Genomic DNA, 25,557 nt, shown 5'->3' with positions numbered 1-25,557 from the left:
GCTCAGCAGGCAGATAGTGTTTCTCATGCGCCAAGGATGCAGCTGGTTGTTATTTAACAACACTTGACCTGGCTGGTTTGGCCCCTGCCTGGAATGGGGCATCAAGTTTTACTCAGTTCTTCTCAGGACAGGTGGTTTCACTCCTGCCCAGCTCAGCACAGTTCATATGGCTCCTGCTCCACTCCGAGGTGTTTCTTCTTTTAGACTTCGGGCATCCAGCTCGGGCATTACTTTGCTTGCCCTCACCATCCAGAGTGGGAGTCTGGCTAAAGCTGCGGCTGATCAAAACCTGACCAACCCTAGCGGCAGGAGTAAATGTGAAGCTGCTAAAAAGCCATCCCGGAACGTTTTCAGAGCTTGAGGACAAGACAGCAGCTGGGCGGGGGCCAGCAGCCAGCCAAGGTCCTCCCAGCGCAGCCTCTGAAGGGTTCCTTTGGCAGTCCCAGTTCAGGGTCAGCCCATGGTTGTACCCTGGGGGCAGATGAAATTAATTGGAAATGAACCCATAAGAGTCCAGGTGCTTTGCTAAGAGTCTCCCTGATAGGAGTGGCAGTGAAACCCTCAGCGTCTTGGGGGCCAGAAAAGCTGTGACCTGGCTCAGTTACAGCCCTGAGCAGGCTTTTACTCCTCAGGCCGTGTGGCTCAGGGAAGGTGTGGGAGCTCTGTCAGAGGATGACGAGCCCTTTGCCACCAGCACGGGGGGAGGTCCAGTGGCTTCCACCTGGCGGACGTGCCATGTGGGTTCCTGTGCCCAGGAACCATGTGGTTCCATGTGGTTCCATGGGGTTCCATGTGACCCCATGTCACAAAGGGGCAGAGATGTGGCACCCATCCGGTATCCTGAGGAGCGCGCCAACGAAAATCAGTTGGACAGAGTTGGCCTTCGGGATAACTCAGCTCCTTCCTTTGCTACTTGTGTGCCTGCCTTTTTTGGATGGTTTATTGTTTACTGACCATTTCTCCTCAACTTTCCTCCTCTTTCAAAGGTAATGCTTTGACTTTTGGCCCAGATCATAGAGCAGGGTATATGGGATAAAAGTATAGGCTGATTTATACCTTCCTAGCTGTAGGCTGAGCTGTTACAACTTTTAGAGGCTGGCCAGGTATGACCTAGGCTAGAATTCCAGTTTGCTGATTCTTGGTTTTTTTTCCATAGCCTAGGATAGGTAAGCAGGGAGGTGACTGTAGTCTGAGGGGATGGGCTCAGCCCACCTTGATTGCTGTGGGAGGGAGGGAGGCAGAAAAAGGAGAGCAGCAAAGGCAGCAGTTAAAGTAGTGGCTGAAAGACGGTCACTCCTAGGAGGTGGGAAAGCCAGAGGGCTCTGTTGCTGAAGCAGTGTCAGGAGAGCAGCAGGGCCTCTTCAGAGAAGGTAACGTCCATTGGAGCATTTCAAAAGGGCCTTTGAACCCGCTGTGAGTTGGTGCCCCGCGCCTGATCATAAGGGCGTGAGCTGCAGCTCAGCAGCAGTTACGAGCACCACTGAAAGACTTGGTGGGGGATGCCGTTCTGCGTTTATTTAGAGTTTTGATACTTTCGGTGAGCTACAGTAATTTCTTTGCAACTAGGTGACGGGATTGGTGCTGTTCTCTTTCTGGAGAGAAAGACATCCTTGGTCATCTAAAGCATTGCACTCTCTTCCTGAGAGAGGCAATGGCCACAGCAGGGAACGACTCCTGTGAGTAATAGCTTCACCAGCAGCTTTGGACTTTGTGAACTGCCACAGACAACTGACATGGCTGGGGGTCAAATCCCAGAATGATGTGCTCACAACCTAGAGTGATCTCTGGGGTGTTTCCTGAGAGCAGTCAAACTGACCCCCGTGTTTACAATTAGACCCAGGAAAACACCTTTTGTCGCTCCTCTGACACTAGGTATAAGACTTTGAAAGCTGCCATTGCTCGTAGAGAGGTCTGCCATCCTTTGGGTTACCTTCCGTGCTCAGTATTTCCTTGTTTTCAACAAGTTACAATCAGGAAAAGGGATGGCTTCACTGATAATCCAGTCTAGAACTCTACTGAGAAAGGAAGGTAGCCTGCGGCCCAGAAACCAGATTGTGGGTTTGTTGGACTCTCAGCAACGTAAACAGGGGAATGGATTTTTCCAAAACAGTAAATTTAAATGGCACTGTTTAAGCTTCCCCTGATGTTGTTGGGTTGGCAGTTGAAGCAGATGGTCCTGAGTGCTCCTGTAGAGACCTCACTGTTTAAATATGCCTTTGTGGCTCATTTCATCTCTTTTCAAATGGAATTTCCCTGCAGTCATTGCCGAGGGAATGACTCCGCCACAAAGGATCCTCTTTCCCCCCGAGAAGATTTGCATGGTCTGGCAGCAAAGACAGAGTGCTGGAGCAGGACTCCTCAATGTGGGCAACACGTGCTTCCTTAATGCTGTCCTGCAATGCCTGACATACACCCCGCCGCTGGCCAACTATCTGCTCTCCCGGGAGCACAGCCAGGCCTGTGAGTACTCTTAGGGACATCTCCCTGTGAATCTGTTCATCAAATCCCAAGGATTCCCAGAACCTGAAATTTGATTTAGGAGAAAAGCAGCCCTTTGTCAGCCCCAGAACTTGTGTTCTTTGTACACTCAGGAGCCACCTGTCCTGTCCAGCTGTCTTATTCTTCATGAAGGCACATCTTTCTAGCTCTGGGTCTCTATTCCTGCAAGTTAAAACCTCAGTTTAGCATTCCTCTGAAGAACATTTTCTATGCACTAAAACGTCCCCTGCTTGCTGAAACACTGGGAGGAGTGGCATATTGCACTGGAGTGGGAGTGGAAGGAGAGGAGTATTCCACCACTAGGGATATTTTGCTAACCAGAGGACCTTCTCTCCCTCCCTCCTCAGGTCGCCAACAAGGCTTCTGCATGATGTGCATCATGGAAGCGCATGTTAACAAGGTCCTGCGTTCAGTCAGTGCCATCCTGCCTTTGGCTGTTCTCAGGGGTTTCAGATGTATGTGATTTCAGGTTCTTTGACAGGTTTTCTTCCCTTCCTGTAGGAGACAACTACTAACTTCCTGTTTCTTAGTCATAGGAGAACATTTTCAGCTTGGCAGGGAGGAAGATGCCCATGACTTCTTATGCTGTACTGTCAATGCCATGCAGAGAGCTTGTCTGAGTGCAAGCAACGAGTAAGCACAAGCAAGTTACCTTTACAAAGTTCTGAGCCCTTTGGACTCCTTGATGTGGCCTCATCAAGGAAAACCTACAGCCGGGGCTTGGAGGAAGTAATGCTCTGTCTTACGACTTGTTTCCAGCTTGGACATATCATCTCAATCTACTACCATTGTCCATCAAATATTTGGAGGCTTTCTGAGATCCAGAGGTATGTTTCTACAACAGCTGCTCTCCTTGGCACTGCCTGTGCCCTTCTGTCTGCCTGTGCCCAACAGCTGGCCCTGGGACTAGCAGGACAGGTACAATGAGCACAAAGCAGTACCATCGTTCAGCTCACCATTGCTCGGCATTTTGATTTTTCCTTCCAGTCATCTGCTTCAGCTGCAAAGCCATTTCTGATTCCTATGAGGCCTTCCTGGATGTCCCCTTGGATATCAAAGTAAGAGGTTTTGCAGTTGTGCTTCAAGACATGGCAAGGCTTTTCAGAGTCCACACATTTGTCCTGAAAGCATATACTGTGAACACAAGAGGTCTTGGTCGTGGATGGGAAGGGGAAGGGATGTTGTCCTCCTGCAGAGCCCATGGCACTGGTCTCTCTGTAGGTGCTGGCTTGAAGCTGGACAAGCACCCATTATGCGCTCTGCACCCTTGACATAGCCTCCTCCTTCTTTCCTTTGCCCTCCTTCAACACCTGTCTGGCTTCCAGGCTGATGGGTTGGATTGTTTTCACTACTGATGACCCTACATAACATCAGTAGTTCAATGGCAGGTGATACAGAGAGGGAGCTCTTGATTGCCCCTGAGAACCTCTGGGACAGGGGAAATGTTCAGCACCACACTCTCTTTCTGGCTCCTTCTGGATACAGCTTGCAGATTCATGGCGGGTCTCCTCAGCATCAGCTACAGGGGTTTTCTTGTCAGCTCCTGGAAAATGTTTGGGCCAGGGCATTTGCTGTAGCTCAGTGCACCGATTTCTCAATTCTTCAGGCAGCCTCATCCCTCACTGCAGCTCTGGAGGACTTTGTAACACCGGAGCACCTGGATGGGGAAAACTGCTTTAAATGTAGCAAGTAAGATGATTACTAACAACATATTAACACGAGACTCTGTGTGAGGGGGCTACAAGTCATTGAGCAGAAGTCATCTTCTCGTGGAAGTTTACTGCACACTGATGAGACACAGTTTTGTTTGTCTGGTTTTTTGGGGGAGGGGGGTTGGGGTTTTTTCTTTGTTTGTTTGTTTGTTTGTTTGTTTGTTTTAAATATGGCACCGAATTGCCTTAAAATAGCATAAGGATGCAGGAGACAAGAAAGGTTGTCTGACTGCCTTGGTGGAAGATAGGGTGCATTTCAGCGCTGTGCTCTGTGCTTGGTTTCAAGGTGTGAGAAGAATGTTGCCGCCACTAAGAGGTTCACTGTCCACTGTGCACCCAAGGTTCTCACTGTGTGTCTGAAGAGGTTTGACTGCTTCACTGGTGGCAAGATCAGCAAGGTGTGTACACTATTGGTGTGCAGCTTTCTCTTCAAGAAGCAGATTTCCTAAAGCAGTATGCTTGTCACAAGCTGCTTGTGTTGGGTTTTTTGGGGTCCCTTCTGGGGAGTGGAAAGTTCCTGTGGGAAGACAGGCAAGCACTGTGCTCTGATAGGGCTGCTTTGACTGAGAAGGGTTTCCTGCCACCCAAACGATGTTATGTTGCTTTATGGAAAACCAAGTGCTCATGAGCCCCAGAGATGTATTGATACCCCTGGACTGGCCCCTGCCCTTGGTAGGCTATTTCATGTCACAGACCAGGGTCATTTCTGAGCCCTCTTGGTCTCTCCATAGGTTGTAGAGTATCCGGAGTACTTGGATCTTCGCCCATACATGTCTCAGGCAGATGGAGAAGCACTCCTCTACTCCTTATATGCTGTCCTGGTGCACAGTGGTGTCAGCTGTCATGGAGGACACTATTTCTGCTACACAAAGGTAAAAGAGCAACTTCCTTCCCAATGGGGAAAAATGTGTGCTGGGGAAGATAAACTTTCTTGTCAGTGTTACTGACAGCCAAAGTTTTGGGGCAGAAGGCCTCCTTAGTGGCTGGACTGCATTTGTTTTGACATGCTCTCGGTTTGGCAGTTTCCTACCTGTGTTTTTGGAGAGAAACCATGGAGAGATCCTTGCCTTTTTTTTACAGGCCAGCAATGGATTGTGGTACCGGATGGACGATGAATCTGTGCAGCTCTGTTCCATTGACACAGTTCTCAGGCAGCAAGCCTACCTGCTGTTCTATGCCAGGTAATAACCAGGATTCAAATAGGTTCAGAATACATTTCCTTTGCCTCATTTGCAGTTGTGCTTCTCACCTTCCGGAGTGTTTTTCTCATCAAATGAAATTACTACCTGCATCATTCAGTGCTGTCAAATCTGAACTACTCCGTGTCTGTCCTTTACTGGGCTTCAGGCTGCGGCCCGGATGGAATCTGCTACTTGCCTGGTCTCTGATGTTGACTCTTGTAGATAAGAGGACTTAAAGAGGACCTCCAGGAAAGATGGGGAGGCACCACTTGTCAGGGAATGTAGTGACAGGATGAAGGCTATCAGTTTTCAGCTAACAGAGGGCAGGTTTACACTAGATATTGGGAAGGAATTCTTTGCTGTAAGGGTGCTGAGACACTGGCACAGGTTGCCACAGCATCTGTGGGGGCCCCATCCCTGGAAGTGTTCAAGGCCAGGTTGGACAGGGCTTGGAGAAACCTTGGAATAGTGGAGGGTGTTCCTGCCCACCACAGCGGGGTGGAACAAGATAAAGTTAAAGGTCCCTTGCAACCCAAACAAGTCTGTGAATTCAGGAAATGGAGGTTGTGGGAGGTATAGAGATGAGGTTTTTGTTGGGACAGAGGCAAACTTGGTGGGAAGACCCTAGCTGAGTTTCCCATTAGTGTCCTTGGTTAAGTCTTCTCTCTGTCATAGAAGCCTCTCTGAGAAAATGACTGAACCCCAGAGGAGGTTGCAACAACAGCTCTAAACTGAGATCACTCTTTTGTTTTTCTCCAGATGCTCTGATCTGAGAATTGGAGAAAGGCCTTCTTCCTCACTGGCACCATCACATGCCCCTTCCTTCCTCAGTCAGTGTGTGGCCAGCAGCAAGCAGGCGGGCTCTGTTGGACCACAGGCTCTGACTGGTAGGACTAAGGTAACTTTGGGGTCATGGGTCAGGGCATCAGAGGAAGAGTGGATTTCTTTCTGGGATCTCAGCATTTCTCTTTTGTCCCTCACACACCGCACCTTTCTTCACAGCCACAACGCTGCTCCCTCTCAAAGCATCCCACCTGGATCCATCCCTTTTGTGCGCCTCTGGCCTTTTGGTCTTAGTAGCCCTCCAAAAGAGCCTTTTGGAGGCCCTAAACTGTCCTGTCCCAGAACTTGTAGGGGTTCCCCACTGCTCTGATCCTTTCAGGAGAAAAGGGCAGGAACTCTCCACAGCTCTCTTGGCAGGGCATGAAGGACACTGGCAGGGAGCGGTCCCGCAGCAGATTCCCTCTGTGGGGCAGGGATCTCCGCAGCTGCTCTGGGGACACCACAGACTATGAGGACGCTTCAGAGAGAAGAACTGGTCCTCCAAGTCGTGACCGTGGTCCTAGGGATAGCACAGCTGCAAGGCCTTCCAAGAGGATCTGCCGGTGGGCTCCCGCTCCCAGGGCTGCTCAGGAGCAAACCTTGCTGAGGCAGAGGGAGCCAAGCAGATCTGTGCGGGGAACTTACAACCTTGGCAGCCGGTTTGTGCAGTACACAGACTATGACCGCTCACTGCGGAAGAGAAAGAGGGAGAGAACAAGTCCTCCACGTTGTGACCAAGTCTTAGTGAATACTGCAGTTCCAGGGCCCTCCAAAGCCAGCTCCAAGCAGGCTCTCATGCTCCGGGCTGCTCGGGAGCAAACCCGACAGAGGCAGAGAAAGCAGAGAAGATCAACATGGCGGGGCTGTGATTGCCACAGCCAGTTTGGGCAGCACACAGACTACCGCCCTTCAGAGAAGAAGAGGAGGGTTTCCACGCCCCAGAGATTCACGTCAGACAAGCATTCAGGGCACTCTGGCAATGATGGCGTTGGATTATGGCCCTGGTTCAAGCAGAACGGAAGACTAGCACTGCGTTTATTAGCCAAGGCATCCTTGTTTTCGAGACATTTCTACATTTCTCAGACCTGAGTGAATGATTTATCTAAGTAGATGATAGTTACAATAATATAGAAATATCATTAGAAATATAGAAATATATATAGAAATATAGAATAAATATAGAAATATATATAGAAATATAGAATATATATATAGAAATATATAGAGAAATATAGAATATATATATAGAAATAGATATAGAAATATAGAAATATATACAGAAATATAATATAGAAATATAGAAATAGATATAGAAATATAGAATATATATATAGAAATATATATAGAACTATAGAAATATATATAGAAATATAATATAGAAGTAATATTTTATAATACATTATTACATGTTATATATCTTCAGCAATAGATAGTAATAGTATAATAAATATTATTAAAATAATAAAACAGTAAATACTAAAATACTTTAAGCAGAGTTATTTATTCCACGTTGTAGATAATTATAGCTAGAAACATAGTGCAGTATTTGGAAGCAGTGTTGAAGTAATTATATTAAAGCTTAGAAAACATATATTAAGTAGAGATTGTGCAGCACACAGACTACCGCCCTTCAGAGAAGAAGAGGAGGGTTTCCACGCCCCAGAGATTCACGTCAGACAAGCATTCAGGGCACTCTGGCAATGATGGCGTTGGTTTATGGCCCTGGCTCAAGCAGAACGGAAGACTAGCACTGCGTTTATTAGCCAAGGCATCCTTGTTTTCGACACGCCTTCTCAGACATGAGTGAATGATTTAGCTAAGAAGATGAGAGTTATAATAATATAGAAATATTATTAGAAATATAGACATATATATGGAAATATAGAATATATATAGAGAGAAGTATATATAGAAATATAGAAATATATATAGAAATATCATATAGAAATATAGAGAGAAGTAATACTTTATAATACATTATTACATGTTATATATATTCAGCAATAGATAGTAATGTTATAAGAAATATTATTAAAATAATAAAATAAGAAATACTAAAATACTGTAATCAGAATTATTTATTCCACGTTGTAGACAATTATAGCTACAAACATCTCAGCCTCGGCCATATCAATCAACAGAACTGGTCTACTCTGGCCTCAAATCGGGAGGCCTGGAGACACACCATCTCTAACGCTGCTGTTTCCTTTGAGAACGCACGCAGAATCACTCTTGAGGAGAAAAGACAAGGCAGAAAGAATCATGTCTTGCAGAAGATACCACCTAGGGAGTCTTTCTGCTGTGCCTTTTGCAATCGGATATGTCTATCTCGCATTGGCCTCCTAAGCCACCAGCGTGCTTGTAACAAATGTGGATAGAGCCTTCTGAAATCTTCGTTCGAGAAGCCCAGCCACGATGATGTGTTTAAGACGGGTGTTCCATAATTTAGTGTTCTCACTGAAACCATGCAAATCGTGCGCCACTCGCTCACTTCCCACTCCTCCTTTCCTTCCCACTCCCCCTCCATCCTGAGGCAGGCTGGACGGGACAATTGGAGGCACAAAAGGTAAAGATCGCAGGCTGAGATAAGAACAACTTACTGGAAACGGCAATGAAATAAGAAAACAGTACAGCAACAGAACAGTAACAGAAACAATACTAATAACAGAGTGTACAAGGGAGGCAAATGACTCACACGTGATTGCTCACCAGTTGGTGCCCAACTTTGCCACCACGCACACAACCTGGAAGAGACCCCTTCCCCCATCCTTGACAAAATGAGGAATAACCTCTATGTCCTGGCTGTGCCCCCTCCTGGATACTGCCCAAATTAACACTGTCCTGACCAGAAGCAGGACAATCACCTTCAGGATGTGCAGCACAGCTTTCGGGTCTGCACCGGAGGCTCTGGATCCCTCCATGCCAGGGAGGGGAGACATCAGAGATGAGCAGACTTTGGAAATCCCTCACCTCTCACTCCGGCCCATTTGTTCTCATTTTATGGGATGGAAGAATACATACCCAACTCCTCCCAGTGTCCTTCTCACTGGAAATCCCCTGAGCTTTGATTCCTTTGCTGACATGCTGCTTCCTCTGGGAAAAGCAGCCAGAAAACCCAAGGCCATTGCTTTGAGGGAAGGTCTTTCTTAGAACACTTTTCCTGAAGTGCACCCAGGAAGGCTGGGCTGCAGCAGCACATGGCCCCCATGGCTTTGCTACATCTCATCCAGAACACCTGGAAGCCCTTCTCTCACCATCCAGCCGCTCCCCTGCCCTGTCTTCCCCACCCCACAGGGATGCTGCCGAGGAGTTAACAAACTTCACAGTTCAATCCTGATAGCCCACTGCTGACTGGGATGGGGGGAGACCAGGGGCACTTTTGGCCCCCATCAGCACCAGCTCTTGGGACAGCCAGGCTCTCTCCTGACATGTGGGCTCATCTCTGCAGCTTTGCTGTCCTCCACAGGGCGTTTGCTGAACAAAATCATCTTCTAGAAAAGATATATGACACCAGCCCAGGGGTCAGCAGCACCACATGAGAGCTTGGCAAGATGCCCTGAGGACAGCCAGGCCAGGCAGAGAGAGGTGGAAGGACCACAGGGGCTCTCTGAAGCAGCCACATTGTACAACAGAGACAATGAGGCTAAATAAACACTGGGCTGAAAGATGATAGTGCTCTTACAAGGGAAATTTACAGCTGCTGTACAGGCCTGGGGCTCTTGCTGGAAAGCTTCAGTCTCTGGGCTCCTGGTGCCCAAAGGCATTGCAGATAACTCCTTCTCAAGCAATGGCAGGGAGCAGGGTGGAGAAGTCAAGGATGAGGCAGATCAGAAAGACTGGGGCAGCACAAAGAGATCTACAAGGGAGAGAGACAGCATCTGAAAGGCACTCCTTGCTGACCTAGGAGCTGGTGCCGTGGGCTCTACAACTGCTGCCTGCAGTCAGCTTGGAAGCTCTGGCAGTTTTAACAGGAGGTTTGTCTGCAAACAAGATGCAGAGACGTTAGGATGATGGATGCGGGTATATTCCTGACCTAGGCTCTCCAGAGGGAGATTCGCTGTCTCCTCATGGGCCATAGAGGCTTTTAATATGGGATGAACTTCACTTGGTCTCCCCAAGCTCATGTCCAACCTGTTCCATGGCCTCTGACTGCGATCTGCTGTCCACCTAGCTTCATCCCCCCTCACAACCCTGGGGACTCCTTGGAGATGAAGGGCTGCTGTGCCAGCACCTACTGCTCCAGGAAGGGAGTGCAAGGGGAAGATGCTACAGTCGCAGGGGCAAAGAAGGTTCATTTTGCCATGGGATCCCAGGAGGTCACCATGCACATCGTCAATGGGGTCTGAAAAAAGAAAACTTACAGATGTTGAGGCAGCTGAGCTCATCAAGCACATGTAGAAAAGCTCCTGATTTCAGTATGGCTGGCTCTTTTGAAATGCCCCAGGAAGGAAGATTTGGTCTCAGGCATCATCAGCCCCATTGGCCAGTCTAGACAGAACTGCCTGGACTTGAATCACAAGTTTGTGGATAAGAGATTTAGCTTCATTTAGCTAGAAATGGGATATCTCTCTCCAGTGAGCCAGCTGCTTGCCATTCCGTTAGTCCCTGACCACAAGCAGCCCTGAATCTGTGATCTCTCCCCCTCCAGTTTCTCAGAGTCCCTGGGTAACCCTGAAAGCACTGCTTCAGGATCAGGTTCTGCAAGAGGCCTTCCAAAAAGCAGCTAGGGGATTAGGTGAGGGGAAGAACCAGAAAATCGCACACATTCTTCCCTGGATTCGTGAAAGACAATAAGAAAGAAATACAAGACCCCCAAAAGCAAGTCCACTTGATGGGAGCGGCAGGGGAGCATCTCTGGTTCAGTAGGGATACGACGCACTCAACTGCAGCTTGCAGACAAGAATCCTGAAACATTCCAGTAGCCAAGATTGCCACCTGATCCCAAGGTCCCCTGTCCTCTGCCCCATGCATTTCCACGGGACCAAAGCCCCTATGCACAGCAAAAGGAAAGTATGGGAATGTACACACATGGTAACTTGCTCCTGGCCTTTTCAGCCTATGGAGGAAGACAACTTCCCTCATTAGAAAATGAAGCAGGTCTGAGCTGGACTTTCTCAAAACACTCTAAAGCCAGAGGCAGGTTTCTCCCACAAGCGACAGCAAAGTCCTCCTCCTGCCCATGTTGTTTGGGAAATGGCACAAGAACCAGGAGAATCCCAGAGAGATTCACACCTTCAGAGACACCAGTGAGTGCAGCCCCTCCTGACATCATCTGGGCAGAAGCCTCCAGCCCTTGGGATGACTTTGCCTCCTAACAGAGGTGCCAGAGCATCTGATCTGGATTTACCAGGCCTGCCTTAGTACCATGCCACAATAATTGTCGCAGCATCCCAGCCTTTCCTTGCTCGAGCCAGTCTGTTTATAGGTTGTTTGGATCTCCACCTCCACATTGCAGGGGGATTGAACACCACTGATCACATCCACTTCTACCTCTGACCTGAAGGGAGAGGAAGATTTCCCCGTTTGCTGTTGTGGCAAGTGGCGCCTCTCTGCAAGAGATTTCATCTCCTGCTCGGGGCCCCTCTGCACTGGCCAGGCTCACTCCATGCTGCTGGACCTCTCCCAGCCCCTCTAAGCAGGGCTCCGGTCAAGTCTTCGTAACAACTCCCCATTCCTCAGAATAGCTTGGCACTCCTGTAGCACTTTGGGTGGGGAATGCCAAACTCACACCAACGAATGGCTCTGTCCAATCACCTGAGGAGTAGCAGGTACCACCCAGTGTGGAGGTCAGCGCTTGAATAAAGACCTCCCCAACTTTTCTGGGTGCAGCTGGTAAGGCGATTTTGTTATAAAAGTAGCGGGGCAACTGAACTGCTTAAAGGGAGGAACAAAAGGGCACAAAAAGCACTGCGCAAAATGGCTCCAGCCTTAAATAACGTGGGTAAGGAAGGCACTGGAACAGAAGATGGGGTTTAGGCGGAGCATGCAAATTACAACCAATCCTAGGAGATAGGGGCTGAACATAACCCTATACGGTACTGCGTCAAGTATCAACCAATGAAAGGACAGAACATACGCACAGTACAATACAATACAACAACTTATATGCAAAATCTACAATTTCCTTATTAATTACACATTTTTAGACTGCCACAACCCAGCCTGCCCCATGCAGAGCCCTGGGGGTGGCTCCTGCTACACCCAATGCCAGAAGAACACCACAGGAGACCCTGGGGAGGGAAGAAGGGAAGGAAAGAAGGAAATCTCAGTGCTATGGATCTGGAGCAGCTGGGGGAACTGCAGTGCCTCCCAAGACGCCCTGTCAGACACGTGAGGAACTGCAGAGTCGAGAGCTCTCCCCACGCACCCCTACGGCCCGCTCCCAAATAAATACCGTTGACTGCCCATGGAAGGTCCCCTTCAGAGTAGCGACACGATCCCCGTAGCCCCTTGCTCTGGATTCCCCCGCCCATTCCTGGCCTCACCCCTTTGTGCCCAGAGCCCACTAGCTTTGAGCTACAGGGAGCAGAGGGGCTCTGTTGCCACCCTGTCAGGCGGTGTGAGCTGTAGAACAGCTCCAGTGGCCAAGTGCAGGGCTGAGCTCTCCATGGGACTGTGTCTGGCTTCAGGCAGTTTTCTGACAGGGAATGGGACTATTCTAGCTCAAAGGGAGCAATCAGGATCCAACATCTGCTTTGTTTAAGACTATCAGGAGCCTTCTTGGTCGCTTATCCTTTGGTTTTTGTCCAAATCTTGAAGTGGTTTTGATGAGGTACAAAAAGGAGGTGCAGAAAGCATGCCTTCCTCCCCCATAGACACGGTTTCCCCTCCGATCAGGGGGATCAGACCAAACCTCTGGTGGGAGCTGTTTTATTAAGCTTGTCAGACCTTGAACATCAGGGGAGCTGTGTACAGCTCGTGGCAGCAGGTGCTGGGGCCTTGGCCAGTGTCACCTGGAAGGGGAAAGGAGGAAAGGGGACCAGCACGGATCCCTGCTGCCCTGCGTATCCCCTGAGCCAAGGGACACTTATGGACAGTTGTTCTGCACCTCCCCCTGTCCCCTTTTGGTCAGGGCTATCACCTGACACTGCGGTGACAGACGGGTTCATCAGGATATCCTTGGCAGAATGATGACGGCACTGAGTCATAGTGTCGTGGTTTGGACCTTGTTTTCCCCCAGAGGCTAAAGAAAAGTGGTAGACCCCAAGGGGTGGAAACCCTTGGAAATTCTGAAGTTCTGCCCAATGGGTGCTCCTGCAGAAATGTAAACATATCACAACCAGACCGGAAGAGATGAGTTGTAGTTTTGGTTGTTGTAGGAGAGGTGGCCATGTTGTAGAGCCACGAGGAAGGGGCTCCAAGCCCCTTGGGCCCTCTGGGGCCTCCCAGCCCTTGGCTGGGGGGCTGCAGGGACCTGGAACAGCATAAAGCTGGGCTAGGTGCCTGTAGTTATGCCGGGAGATGTTTTCTCTATGGACGCAGAGCAGCAGCCGACGCTGACCAGAGAAACGGTGGCAGAGAGCCAGAGATAAGGACCTGAACCAGAGGAGCAGCAGAAACAACATGCAGCACTGCAGAGAAGACTCCTGGAAAGGGAGGAGAAAGAGAGCCAGCAGCTGAGACACAGAGTTTGGGGTAAGACTGTACCAGATTCCCCAAAACTCCCTTGGAGACCCTCTTGGAGAAGAGGGACATAGACTCCTATTAAGGAGAAAAGTTTTAGACATGCAGCACCAGAGAGAGAGGAGCTAAGAAGCTCAAAAGAGCGTCCTGGAGCTGGACTGGGACGGCCAGATGGAATGCAGGGGGAGTTGACCTTGGCTCCCCCCTTGCACTGCTGCCACGGTGGCGACCTGAGAGACAGGGCACAGAGGCCCTGCAAGAGATACCAGACCGTCACGAAGACCCCCCTGTGTCTCGTGATATGACGTGGTGAAACGACCTTGTCTGGGGTTACGAAGCCCACGGAAGACCCCTTTGCCTGTGTCAAGGGGGCCGAGGGAGAGTTTGGATATCTCCCATGTGAGTGCTGGCAGAAATCCAGCCACAGCTGCTGCATGTGGAGAAGACAGACAGGCTGCTGCCTCAGAAGATGCTGCTGCTTAAGGACTGGAAGGGATCTGTCCTTCTTTCCCTCCTGGACTTTTATTTGGAGGGGAGAAGAGATCTGGTCCATTGTAAATACTATATGTCATGGTAGAGATAGCTGTGATCGTGTGTATAATGTGATGTTATATTTATTTGTACAGTCATTGTAATATATTCCCTTTCCCCCACTTTGAGTCTGGTGTGTTTTGTCTGAAAAAACCCATCTCACATTGGATTGAGATGTGGGAGGGGGGATGGAGCTAGGGAATTGGATTTTGGGACTATCTCAAACCATGACACCCACACAAAAGAACCAACCAGCAGATCCACATTCCAAGCTGAAGACCCTCCAAAGGCTGTGGGGGGGTGTGGGTTTTTTTAACTCTCTCCTCAGAAAGGGGAGGCACTGCCTGGAGGATGCCACTTGTCCCTGCATGGTCCCAGTTCCTCCCAGTATGATCCCACTATGACTCCAGTCCCCACCAATGATCCCAGTAAATTCCAGACACTTCCAGTGGATTCAATGAATCCAGTTTGATCCCAGTCATCCCCAGTATGGTTGCAGTCCCTCTCCCATACTCCCAGTATTATTGCAGTCATTCCCAGTCTGGTCCAAGTATGAGCCCAGCAGGGGCCCAGCTGCTCCCACTCTGATCCTAGTTGCCCCCAGTGTGGTTGCTCCAGGATGGATCAGGAATGGGGACCCCTCTGTGCCCCCCCCTTGTGTCACCCTACTCTGGGGGGGCTTTGGGGGGACATCTGCACCCCAACACGGCATCCAACACATCCCAAAGTGCGCTGGGACCCCCTTAAAACACCCCACAGCCCCCAAGGAACCCCCAAACCCACTCAGAGTCCATCCAGGACTCCACCTAACTTTTTTTTTGGGGGACTTTCATGGGCTCTGGTGATACTGGGAGCCTCCCCCGTTGCAGGCGAGGAGCTCTCGGGTGAGAGGGAGTGTTGGGAAGGGGGGGGTCAGTGAGTCAGAGGGGATAAAAGGGGTGGTGGGACCCCAAATTGAGTGAGAGGAGAGTGGGACCCTCAAAAGTGGAGGGGGAGGGAGGCTGAGGATTGGGGGATGATGGGAAATGGGTGGGAGAGGTCAGAAGAGTGGGGAAAAGGGGAGGGTGGGACCCCCAAAGTGAGCAGGAGGGGGCTGGGGATTGGGGGAATGATGTGTAAGGGGTGGGAGAGGGGGAAAAAGTGGGGGCTGAGATCCCAAAACTGATCTTGGGGTGGCTGGGGATTGAGGGGACCATGGAAAAGTGGGAGGAACAGGAAGAGGGGTGGAAAAGGGGGGTGGTCTGGAGGGATGGACGGTCCCATGGGGGTCTTTGGGCACTGGGGGTTGGGAAAGGGGGGTGGTCCCCCTGAGCTCCCAACTTCCTCTGGGGTGCTGGGGGCTGCTGGATCCAATCTCAGCCTTGCATTGTGCCAACAGTTGAAATTTAGAGCAATTCTAGAGGGGGGACTGAACCACGTTTGTCCCCCAGACTTTAATGATGGCAAATCAGATCAATTGATAGAAAATGAATTATTTATTTTTGTAAATGATGACACAAAAGGTTTTAGTTAGAATTAATTAGTGAACAATAGAAACACTAAAACTACCAGGAGTACAGGATAAGATAGGACAGGGCACGACACTAAAGCAATTGTTGAAGCAATTCTACTAAAGCTGGCAAACAAGCAAGAATTCTTAATTAGAGATGGATGGAACTCCCCCAGACCAGCGCTCGTGAGGAGATCTCTGCTCTCAACCTCCAGCAGTGACCTTGGGGGGTCCCCAGCCAAGGCAGGAATCTCCACACAACCCCCAAGAAGGATTCTGTTGGAAGAACCTGCCCCTGGGAAAGGGGACTGGCCCTTTCTGGTAGAAACCCAGGGACTGACAGTCCTTGGACTCCAGGGCTTCCCTCACCATCAGGGGCTTCATTTGGGGTCAAACCAGTCTGGGGTCCAACATCTCCTGCCTTGTCCTGGCCCCCTCTCAGCTCAGCACTGACCCCTTTGCAAATGGGGCATTGTCTTGGTGCCATTGCAGGGGGGATGTCCTGCCCCAGTGTCCCAGTGTTCCTTTAATTGCCAGAGGCCCTGCAGTGTCCCAGTGGCCCCTTGATTCCATGACCTTCTGAAACACCTCAGGCTTCCTTTGGTTCCATGAGGCCCCCCTGTCACAAAGGCCCCTGGATTCCATGAATTCCGCAGTGTCACAAGGTTCCTTTTTTTCCATAGGGCCCTGCAGTGTCCCAATTGTGCCTTGATTCCAGGAGTGTCCAAATTCTCCCAGGGTTCCTTTGGTTTCAGGAGGTCCCGCAGTGTCCCAGCGGCCCCTTCATTCCAGGCAGGCCCAGGGAGACGAAGGCAAAGACGGAGCCCCGACCCCCGTCAGCATCTTGGGGGGCGGGGGGGCAGGACCCGGGAAACGGCGGCGGCTGCTGGGAAGGGACTGGGATGGACTGGGATGGACTGGGATGGATTGGGATGGACTGGGATGAAGTGGGTTGGACTGGGATGGACTGGGATGGACTGGGATGGAATGGGACAGACTGGGATGGAGTGGGTTGGACTGGGATGGACTGGGATGGACTGGGACACCGGGATACACCGGGACCGGGACTGGGACCCAGCAGGACCCCCCGGGAGCAGGATCTGAGCACACTGGGACTTTCCAGAACCAGACCTGGAGCAACAGGGATCATACTGGGAGCAACTGAGACCACACTGAGGACTACTGGGAGCAACTGGAGGCCACATAGGATATAGTGGGAGTGCCTTGGAGTCACTGGGATCATACTGGTAAAAACTGGAATGTTACTGGGGCATCTGGGAGTGACTGGGAAGGACTACGAGCATGCTGAGGGCTCTACTGGGATATACTGGGAGTGTCTGCAACCATGGTGGGGGGAACTGGGACCATACTGGGAGTGACTGGGACTACATGAAGGGGAATTAGGACCAGGCTGGGGGCAACTGGAAGGAACTGTGAGTGACTGGATCTACAAGAGAAGCAACTGGGATTGAGTGGGACAGTCAGGAGGGAAGACTGGGATCATACTTAGAGTGACTGGATCTGTGCTAGGGGCAACTGAGAGCAACTGGGACCATGCTGGGGACAACTGGGATCATACTGGGATCACGGTGGGAGAAGCTTGGCCCATGCTGGGAGCAACTGAGACCACACTGAGGGTGACTGGGGTCATACTGGGATCATATCAAGAGTGAGTGGGATCGTGCTGGAGGTGATTGGGATCATCCTGGGAGCAACTGGGAGTGCACTGGGGATGACTGGAAGTGGCTGTGAGCAACTGGGATCATGCTGGAAGCTTCTGGGGACAACTGGGAATGAGTGGGACCACATGGAGAAAACTGGGAGCAACTGGGAGAGACCAGGAGGGACTGGGATCATCCTGGGACTGACTGGGCGCTGAATCCGAAAAATCAGTCAGAGAAACTGCTCAGAGACTTTTTTATCTTTAAGCAGCAAGGTATTTGTTTATTAAACATTGGGAGCAAGCCAGCTCGCGCTGGACAAACTTGCTCCAAGGCTTCACACAAAATCAGCATTTTTATACAATCTTCAGCTGGGATTAAATGCATATTCAAGTGATTCCAACATCTATCTCTGCATATTAATAATAGGTGGAGTATAGGTGGAGCTCAGGCGGGGCTTGGGGCGGTGCTTCTCTTGGCCCTCAATCCTGAGGGGACTTCCACTCTTCCTCCATGGCTCTGGGGGCTTCAACTCATCTTCCTCAGCTTGACCTTCCTTCTCTTCCATTCTTCTTGACCCGCTCCCTGAAGCTTGGAAAAAGCCCTGGCTCCCGGCCTATTCCTCCTATTCCAATGTCTCCCTGATCCTGCTGTCTCTCTAATTTATCCCCTTTAGGCCTAGGACATGTTCCTGTACTATTCTCTGAAGCTTTGCTCCAGTCAGTGGAACAGAACGAGCACAGATGGTCTTGGCTGTTGGGAGCTTGTTAGCAGGCCCAAATTTCTTAGTGAACTCTTTTGGGCCTGGCCTCCTGTTTCACCAGGGACACAGCCCGGGCCCGGGTGTTCCCATTCCCATTCCACGGGTTTGCATTCCTGTTCCAGGTGTTCCCATCCCATTCTAGTTGTTCCCATCCCATTCCAGGTGTCCCCATTCCCATTCCAGGAGTTCCCATTCACATTCCAGGTGTTCCCATTCCCATTCCATGTGAACCAATTTCCATTCCAGGTGTTCCATCCCATTCTAGGTGTCCCCATACCTATTGTCCCTCCTCCCATTCCTGGTGTTCCCATCCCACTTCTGAATTCCCCATTCCCAGTTCTTAGTGTTGCCATTCCCATTCCAGGGGTCTCCATTCCCCTTCCTCTTGTCCCCATTCCCATTCCAGGTGTTCCCATCCCACCTCTGTTTTCCCTATTCCGATTCCAGGTGCCCCCATTCCTATCCCAGATGTTCCCATTCCCATTCCTGGTGTCCCCAACCTGCTCCCAATGTTCCCATTCCCAATGTTCCCATTCCCAGCCCAGGTGACCCCATTCCCATTCCTGATGTCCCCATTCCCATTCCAGGTGTTCCCATTCCAGGTGTCTCCATTCCCATTCCAGGTGTTCTCATTCCAGGTGTCTCCATTTCAATTCCTGGTGTCCCCATTCCAGTTTCAGGTGTCTCCATTCCCATTCCAGGTGTTCCCATTCCAGGTGTCTCCATTTCATATCCAGGTGTTCCCATTCCCATTCCTGGTGTCCCCATTTCCATTCCAGGTGTCTCCATTCCCATTCCAGGTGTCTCCATTTCAATTCCAGGTGTCTCCATTTCCATTCCAGGTGTTCCCTCCCCATTCCATGTGTCCCCATTCCCATTCCTGCTGCCCCCATTCCCATTCCTAGTGTCCCCAGTCTGTTCCCAATGTCCCCATTCCCATTCCAGGTGTTCCCATTTCCATTCCTGGTGTTCCCATCCCATTGCTATTGTCCCAATCCCATTCTTTATGTCCCCATTCCCACTCCAGGCATTCTCATTCCCATTCCAGGTGTTCCATCCCATTCCAGGTGTCACTGCTGTCATTTCCCCTGCTGGTTTACCTTAAAACCAGCACACCAGGTCTGTGCCCAACGGGGGTCCCTGTGGATCATCCAACACGGGTCCTCCCATGGCTGATGGAGTTGGAGCAGCGGCCGAAGCTCTTCCCGCAGTCGGGGCACTCGGGGCTTCTCTTACCGGTGGGTCCGTTGGTGGGAGGTCAAGGAAGAGCTCTGCGTGAAGCTCTTCCCACACTCCCCACAGGGGAAGGGCCTCTCCCTGATGTGGAGGCGACGGTGGGTGTAGAGGGTGGAGCTGTCCCACATTCCCTACACGTGTAGGGCTGTTCCCCAGTGTGGATGTGCTGGTGGCTGAGCAGCTTGGTGCTTGTGCTGAAGCTCTTCCCACATTCCAAGCACTTGTAGGGCCATTCCCTGGTGTGGATGCAACGGTGTTTGCAAAGGCTGGAGCTGTCCCTGAAGCTCTTCCCACACTCCGCACACGTGTAGGGCCTTTCCCACTGTGGATCATCTGGTGTCGGAGCAGGTTGGAGCTCTGATTGAAGCTCTTCCCACATTCCTCACACATGTAGGGCCTTTCCCCACTGTGGATCATCTGGTGTCGGAGCAGGGTGGAGCTCTGATTGAAGTTCTTCCCACACTCCCCACACGTGTAGGGCTTTTCCCCACTGTGGATGCGTCGGTGATTGTGGAGGGTGCGCCTGTTCCTGAAGCTCTTCCCACACTCCTCACACATGTAGGGCCTTTCCCCACTGTGGATCATCTGGTGTCGAAGCAGGTGGGAGCTCTGAGTGAAGCTCTTTCCACACTCCCCACACGTGTAGGGCCGTTCCCCACTGTGGATGTGCTGGTGCCTTAGGAGGTCGGATCTCTTGCTGAAGCTCTTCCCACATTCCAAACACCTGAAGCGCTTTTCCCTGCTGGGAGGCTGCTCAGGGACCACCAGCTCGCAGCTCCGCCTCAAGCTCCGGCCGCCTTCCCCGCACACGCTGGCTCCTTCCTCCTCACAGCCCCCTGGGCTGGCTTTGCAGCCCCTCCTGCGGGGGCATCTCTGGCCCTTTTCCTCCCCGCTGCCTTCCTGCGCCGGGGAGCCCTTCAAAACGGCCTCTCCCACCAGGCTCTGCCGCCGGGATTTGTCCTCCGCGCTCTCCGGCCTCACCTCGGGGCCTGGGGCAGGAAGCAACAAGGACACGCAGGGGATTTGCCTCCGGTCCACAGGGAAGCCCAAGGACATCCCCCCAACTCTGGCCCCGGCAGGACGGCCACAAAAGACCGACCCAAAGGGGCACTGACTTCCTCCTCACCTGCCTGGGGGGCCCGCGGCATCTTCCTCTTCCTCGCAGCCTCCTCCTCCATCCGCCCAACCTTTGGGAAGCAGAAATCCTGATGGGGGGGGAAACGAGGGGTGAGTGCGTTGCCTTTGGGGTTCGTCCTGCCCAAGTCCAGTTCTAGGACTCACCGGATAACTTGTGGCCATAAAAACCCCCAAAACACCAACATTCAGCCCAAAATCCCCTCCCAGAATTCCCCCTCTCTGCTCTCTGGGGTTAGGGGGGTCCCCCCTGTCTGGCCTGATGGCACTTCTGCCTGCATTGGGGGTCCCCCTTCTCCCGGCTGCCGAGGTCCCGCGGCTCTGGGGGGTTCCCACTCACCGGGGTCCCCTTGAGTGTTGCCAGGGGGGTCCCAGGGCTCACTTCTCCCCACTCTGCCTCCCGGGGCCGGCCGGCCCTCCTCTCTCGCCTCCCACCCTCGCAAACCTCTTGGCACTCTCGGCTCCCACCCCGCCTCAAGGCCCCCCCTCCTCTCCACACTCCAAGGCCTTCCCCCTCTCCGGGACTCCCGCTTAAGGGGCCCGGCGCTCCCTCTCTGCTCCCCCACCTCCAGCATTCCGGGGGTCCCCCAGCTCCGGGATCGCCCCTCTCCGCTCTCCCCACTCCGCGGCTACCGGGGTTCCCCCCCGGCTCTCACGGGGGCCCCCAAACCGCTCTCGCCCCCCCCGCCATTGCCGAGCGACCGCCAGGACCTTTTGACTGCTCTTCTTTGTGCTCCCGCTCGGCTCCTCCCTCGGCTGGGCCGCCAATTTTGGCGGGTTTCCTCCTCCGGGATCCGCCCCCTGCAGCCCTTCCCCCCCTGGCCCAGCCCCCTTGGGCCCCCCTTGGGCCCCCCTTGGGCCCCCCTTGCCCAATAAGTCTGATTATACAGACAAACAATTTGGTTTTAATCCACAAAACCCAAATGTAGAACCCAGCACCCTGGGCCATGAACAAAGTGGTGTTCCTTGGGCCCCACCGAGTCCAAAGTAAAGGGAGAGGGGAAAAATACCTTCTGGTGGGAGAGCTGTTGCAGTCTGGTCAAAAGTGGGGATTGCAGTCCAGTTGAGGATGGTGGTCTCAGGCTGGTTGAGAGCGGTGAGCTGCAGTTCTCCTCTGGATCCCACGAGTGCTAAAAAGGTTCCGAAACTCCAGGTTTATATATTCTCCAGTTCAGGCAGGAATGCCCAGTCCTCCCCTCAGAGCGGGCAATTCCATGAAAGGATGCTTAGTTCTTCCCTCAGAGTGGGCAATTCCATAAAAGGCTATGAGGATGCTCAGTCCAAAAAAGGATATGAGGATGCTCAGTCCATAAAAGGCTATGAGGGTGCTCAGGACATCCCCCCCACCTCGCAGGCCTCTCCTGACAACAGTTCCTGGGAAAATGGCTTGGAAGGCCATAGAATCCACAGTTTTGGGCTACACCCATCCAGTGAGGAATCGGTCCCAGCTGTTCTAACTAGGACACTGTCCGTCATCGCTGCCATCATCGTCATCATCGGCCTTGTGGGAGTCGGTGTCTGGAAGCTCCGATCCGGTAACTCCCGGGATGGGGGTCGGGAAGGGGCACGGATCCGCCCGGCAGCATTCCGGGGATCCTGTGCCACGGGTGCTGATCCCACTTTCTTTCCATAGGGAAGAGGGAGGGGAATGGATACGACCCCACACCCACCAGTGAGTCCCAGCAGCGTGTGTGGATCCAGATCCTCTGGGCAGGGATCCCAGGATGGATGCCAGGATTCCAGAGAGGAATTGGGGCCTAATGGCTGGAGCGGGATTGGAAGGGGATTCCAGCTCAGGGCAGGATTCCAGAGTGGGATCAGGTGGAATTGTGGACTGGGATCAGGGCTGGATTCTGGAGTGAGATTGGGGTGGGATGGATGGAGTGGGATTGGGGTGGGATGGTCGGAGCAGGATCAGGAGGGAATCCAGAGCAGTTCCTACTCTCCCTGGGCTCCACAGCCGGCTCCATCCCCTGGGATGGGAACAGGGACATGGTGACTCCTTTCCCCGCTCTCATCCCAGCAGGAATCACAGCCTGAGCGATCCCGGAGCTGGATCCACCCCTTCCCTCTCCCTGCGGAAAGGCAGGAGCTGCTGGCAGAGCTCATCCCGCTGCTCCCACCCACTCCGGCCCCCCTGCGGCTCTTCCCGATGGATCAACTTCCTGCTTTTTCCCATGTGAAACCCAGGACCACAATTATTCCTGAGGCTTTAATTTGGGTGTGAAAATCTCCTGCTTTGGGCAATAAATCCTGGCTCCCTCCTCCGGCATCCAGCAGTTCCTCTGTGGGAACCAGGAATAGGAATGGGGACAGGGGGGACTGGGATGGGGACATTGGGGACAGGGATGGGGACACTGGGAGCAGGTTGGCGACAGCAGGAATGGGAATTGGGACACCAGGAATGGGAATGGGGACATGGGAGGCCAGGATAGGGATAGTGGGGACAGGAACAGGGACACTGGGAGCAGGTTGGCACAGCAGGAAGTGGGAATGGGGAGAGGGTTGGGAACCCCAGGAATGGGAATGGAGACAGGGATGGGAACGTGTCCCTGGCTCGAGGCCACGGGAAACCCCTTCTTTGGGAATGTCTGGGAACCAGGTGTCAGAGGTTTGAAAAGAGGTGTTGGAATTGTTTCCCAGTGTCCCCCCCATTCCCATCTGTGTCTCCCGGGATGGGGTGGGTTGGAGCGGAGCCGCAGGCGCTGGGCAGGGGCAGTGGGGGGAGGGCGGCTCTCGGGGACACCGCGGTGGCCGCGGGGAGGGCGGGGGGTCCTTTGTTCGGGGGCTTTTGGGGTTTGTCCGGGACCGGACAGAGCGGGAGCCGATTTTGGCCACCTTGTTCTCTTTTCCTGAGAGGAAGTTTTTTCCCCCAGGACACCTCGTGGAGAGCAACTGAGAGAGAGAGAGAGAGAGAGAGAGAGAGAGAGAGAGAGAGAGAGAGAGAGAGAGAGAGAGAGAGAGAGAGCCCGACCCATCTGGGAGTGAGGTGTTCAGCTTTGGGGACTGCCCCTGGGAAAAGGGACTCCTTCACTGCTGGCTGCGAGCACACGGGGCTGCGAGAGCTTTGAACTGCTGGGACAGTTTCTCCCCCCCACCTGGGGATTTGGGACTTTGTTTTGTTTCTTCTGAAAGTTTTTGGTTGCACCATTTGCTGTTTATTCAGATTTTGTTAATAAAAAGCTGCTTCTTTTCCTTTTCCACACTTCCACCTGAAGTCTCTTAATTTCTAAGTTGTAATCTTGTTAAATTAAGACCCAGTGCCCTCAGGGGGAGGAGGAGGAAAGGAGACCAAGAGGTACCATGGCCACTCAAACTGCAGAGGAACAACCTGTGCCAGTAGCAGTTGTCCCTCTACAGAAGAAATCCAAGACCAAATCAGCTCAGTTAGTGAGGGATGAAGGGGAGGCAGAGCCCTCAGAACAGGAGCAAGAGGCAGGGCCAGAGATAATCACCCGATCCCCATCCCCAGATGAGCTGTGAGAGATGTGGAAAGATTTCAGCCTCCAGCTGGGAGAGCCCCTGCTGACCTGGCTGCTCCAGTGCTGGGATATCATGGCCCAGCATATGGAACTAGGTGGGAGTGCAGCCAGGCAACTGGGATCCCTGTCCTGGGATGTTGGGATTGACCAGAGGAGTGGGAAGAGGACAGAGAGGGGATGAGATACAAGTACAGGCTTGGGAATTACCAGGAGGGCTTTTGAAAGGAGCGTAGGGGAAAGGGATGTCTAAGAACAAGTCCCTCAGGAGAGGGAAGCAGAGAGGCTGAGTTTTGACCCCAGCACAGAAATGTGCAGGGCAGAGCAGCAAAATATGCCCACATAAGATTCTTGTGCATCCGTCCTGACAGGCACTTCTTGTCACAGCCTGTCCTCTCCATTCCAGAATAGGCCCTGGCAACCAGAGAACCAACACCCCACACCATAGTGCAGACCAACCCATGTGCTTTGAGCCCTTTTGTTGTCCTATCCATTCTGGCCTATCCTCTCCATTCTGGAATGGCCTCTGGAAACCAAAGAACCAAGCCCTCACCACGTGACAGTTCAACCCCATCCGTGTGCCAAGGGCTCCTTTGTGGTGTCACAGCCTGTCCTCTCCATTCCGGAATGGGCCCTGGCAACCAAAGAACCAACACCCTACAACCCCAAAGTGAAGCCCCACCTTTGTGCCATGGGCCCTCTTGTGATGTCACGGCCTATCCCCTCCATTCCAGAATGGCTGTAGGAAACCAAAACACCAATGTCTCACAACCCCTAGTGCAGCCCAACCCCTGTGCCATGGGCCCCATTGTGATGTCATGGCCTGTCCTCTCCATTCTGGAATTGCCCCTGGAAACCAAAGAACCAACACCTCACACCCCCACAGTGCAGCCCCACCCGTCTGCCACTGGACTCTTTGGGATGTCACGGCCTTTCCCCCAGGAAAGAAAGCCTGGAACCTTTGGGTTTCAGACGCAGTTGGGGGACAACCCTGGGCGCACCATGGGCAGCAAGAGCTTTCTGTCCTGCCACCTTTTGTCTGGCAGGAATCTTTGTCCCTATTCAATTTGGGGAGTGGGGCTGGCAATTTCAGCGCAGGGCTCCTGCAAGTGAATGACAGCCCTTCCCTCCAGGAAAGAAACCCCCTACCCTCGGTCTCTTCTCCTGTTCCTTAAAACACAACCTGCAGGGGATCTTTCTGGGATCTCTTCTCTTGGGAATTGGGAAGACAGATCCACTCTCATGTTTAACACCTCAGGCAAAACAACCCTTTGAACACCTTTCCCAACCCTCCCCAACCTTTCCCAAAGCCCAGATTTTACAGGTGTCCTGTAATTATGGCCCAATCTCACCCAAGCCCACAAACCATGACAGAAACCTCTCAGCCTCATGCTGCGTCCTTCCCATTGCTGTGCCTCATGTGCGGG

At 52.3% G+C, this 25,557-nt stretch overlaps 2 protein-coding genes and 1 long non-coding RNA gene across 3 annotated transcripts in view; 2 read left to right on the top strand and 1 right to left on the bottom strand.

Moving 5' to 3' along the window:
- Positions 1-2,422: 2,422 nt before the first annotated feature.
- On the top strand, positions 2,423-3,124 carry LOC135405807 (uncharacterized). Its single transcript, XR_010426016.1, has 3 exons — positions 2,423-2,460; positions 2,847-2,954; positions 3,030-3,124. It is a non-coding gene; the product is annotated as an uncharacterized LOC135405807 (long non-coding RNA).
- A 9,972-nt stretch (positions 3,125-13,096) lies between these two features.
- LOC135404773 (zinc finger protein 239-like) lies at positions 13,097-20,716 on the bottom strand. Its single transcript, XM_064639508.1, has 3 exons — positions 20,644-20,716; positions 19,904-20,506; positions 13,097-13,167 (listed from the first exon to the last, which is right to left on the bottom strand). Exons 1-3 carry the CDS (start codon positions 20,693-20,695, stop codon positions 13,097-13,099), a joined length of 726 nt encoding a protein of 241 aa, XP_064495578.1. The 5' UTR covers positions 20,696-20,716.
- Positions 20,717-21,720: 1,004 nt separating this feature from the next.
- The window catches only part of LOC135404772 (dynein axonemal heavy chain 5-like), a 38,000-nt gene continuing 34,163 nt past the window's right edge, over positions 21,721-25,557 (top strand). Inside the window, exons 1-3 of the mRNA XM_064639507.1 lie at positions 21,721-21,747; positions 22,006-22,186; positions 22,285-22,340. Of these exons, the coding sequence (XP_064495577.1) occupies positions 21,721-21,747; positions 22,006-22,186; positions 22,285-22,340 (264 nt within the window). The remainder of the gene's footprint in view (positions 21,748-22,005; positions 22,187-22,284; positions 22,341-25,557) is intronic.

This window comes from Pseudopipra pipra, chromosome W (assembly GCF_036250125.1).
Source record: "Pseudopipra pipra isolate bDixPip1 chromosome W, bDixPip1.hap1, whole genome shotgun sequence".
Taxonomy (NCBI): domain Eukaryota; kingdom Metazoa; phylum Chordata; class Aves; order Passeriformes; family Pipridae; genus Pseudopipra; species Pseudopipra pipra.
The sequence above is the reverse complement of the archived record's forward strand: the minus strand, read 5'-3'. Positions and strand labels throughout refer to the sequence as shown.

Excerpts from the sequence above, each read along its gene's own strand:
- LOC135404773 (XM_064639508.1), bottom strand. The coding sequence starts at position 20,695 with ATGGAGGAGGAGGCTGCGAGGAAGAGGAAGATGCCGCGGGCCCCCCAG. Across the intron at positions 20,507-20,643 it reads GCCGCGGGCCCCCCAGGCAG|GCCCCGAGGTGAGGCCGGAG; the intron begins GTGAGGAGGAAG and ends TTCCTGCCCCAG. Across the intron at positions 13,168-19,903 it reads TGGGGAAAGGCCCTACATGT|GTGACACTGGCCAAGGCCCC; the intron begins GTGAGGAATGTG and ends TTCCCCTTCCAG.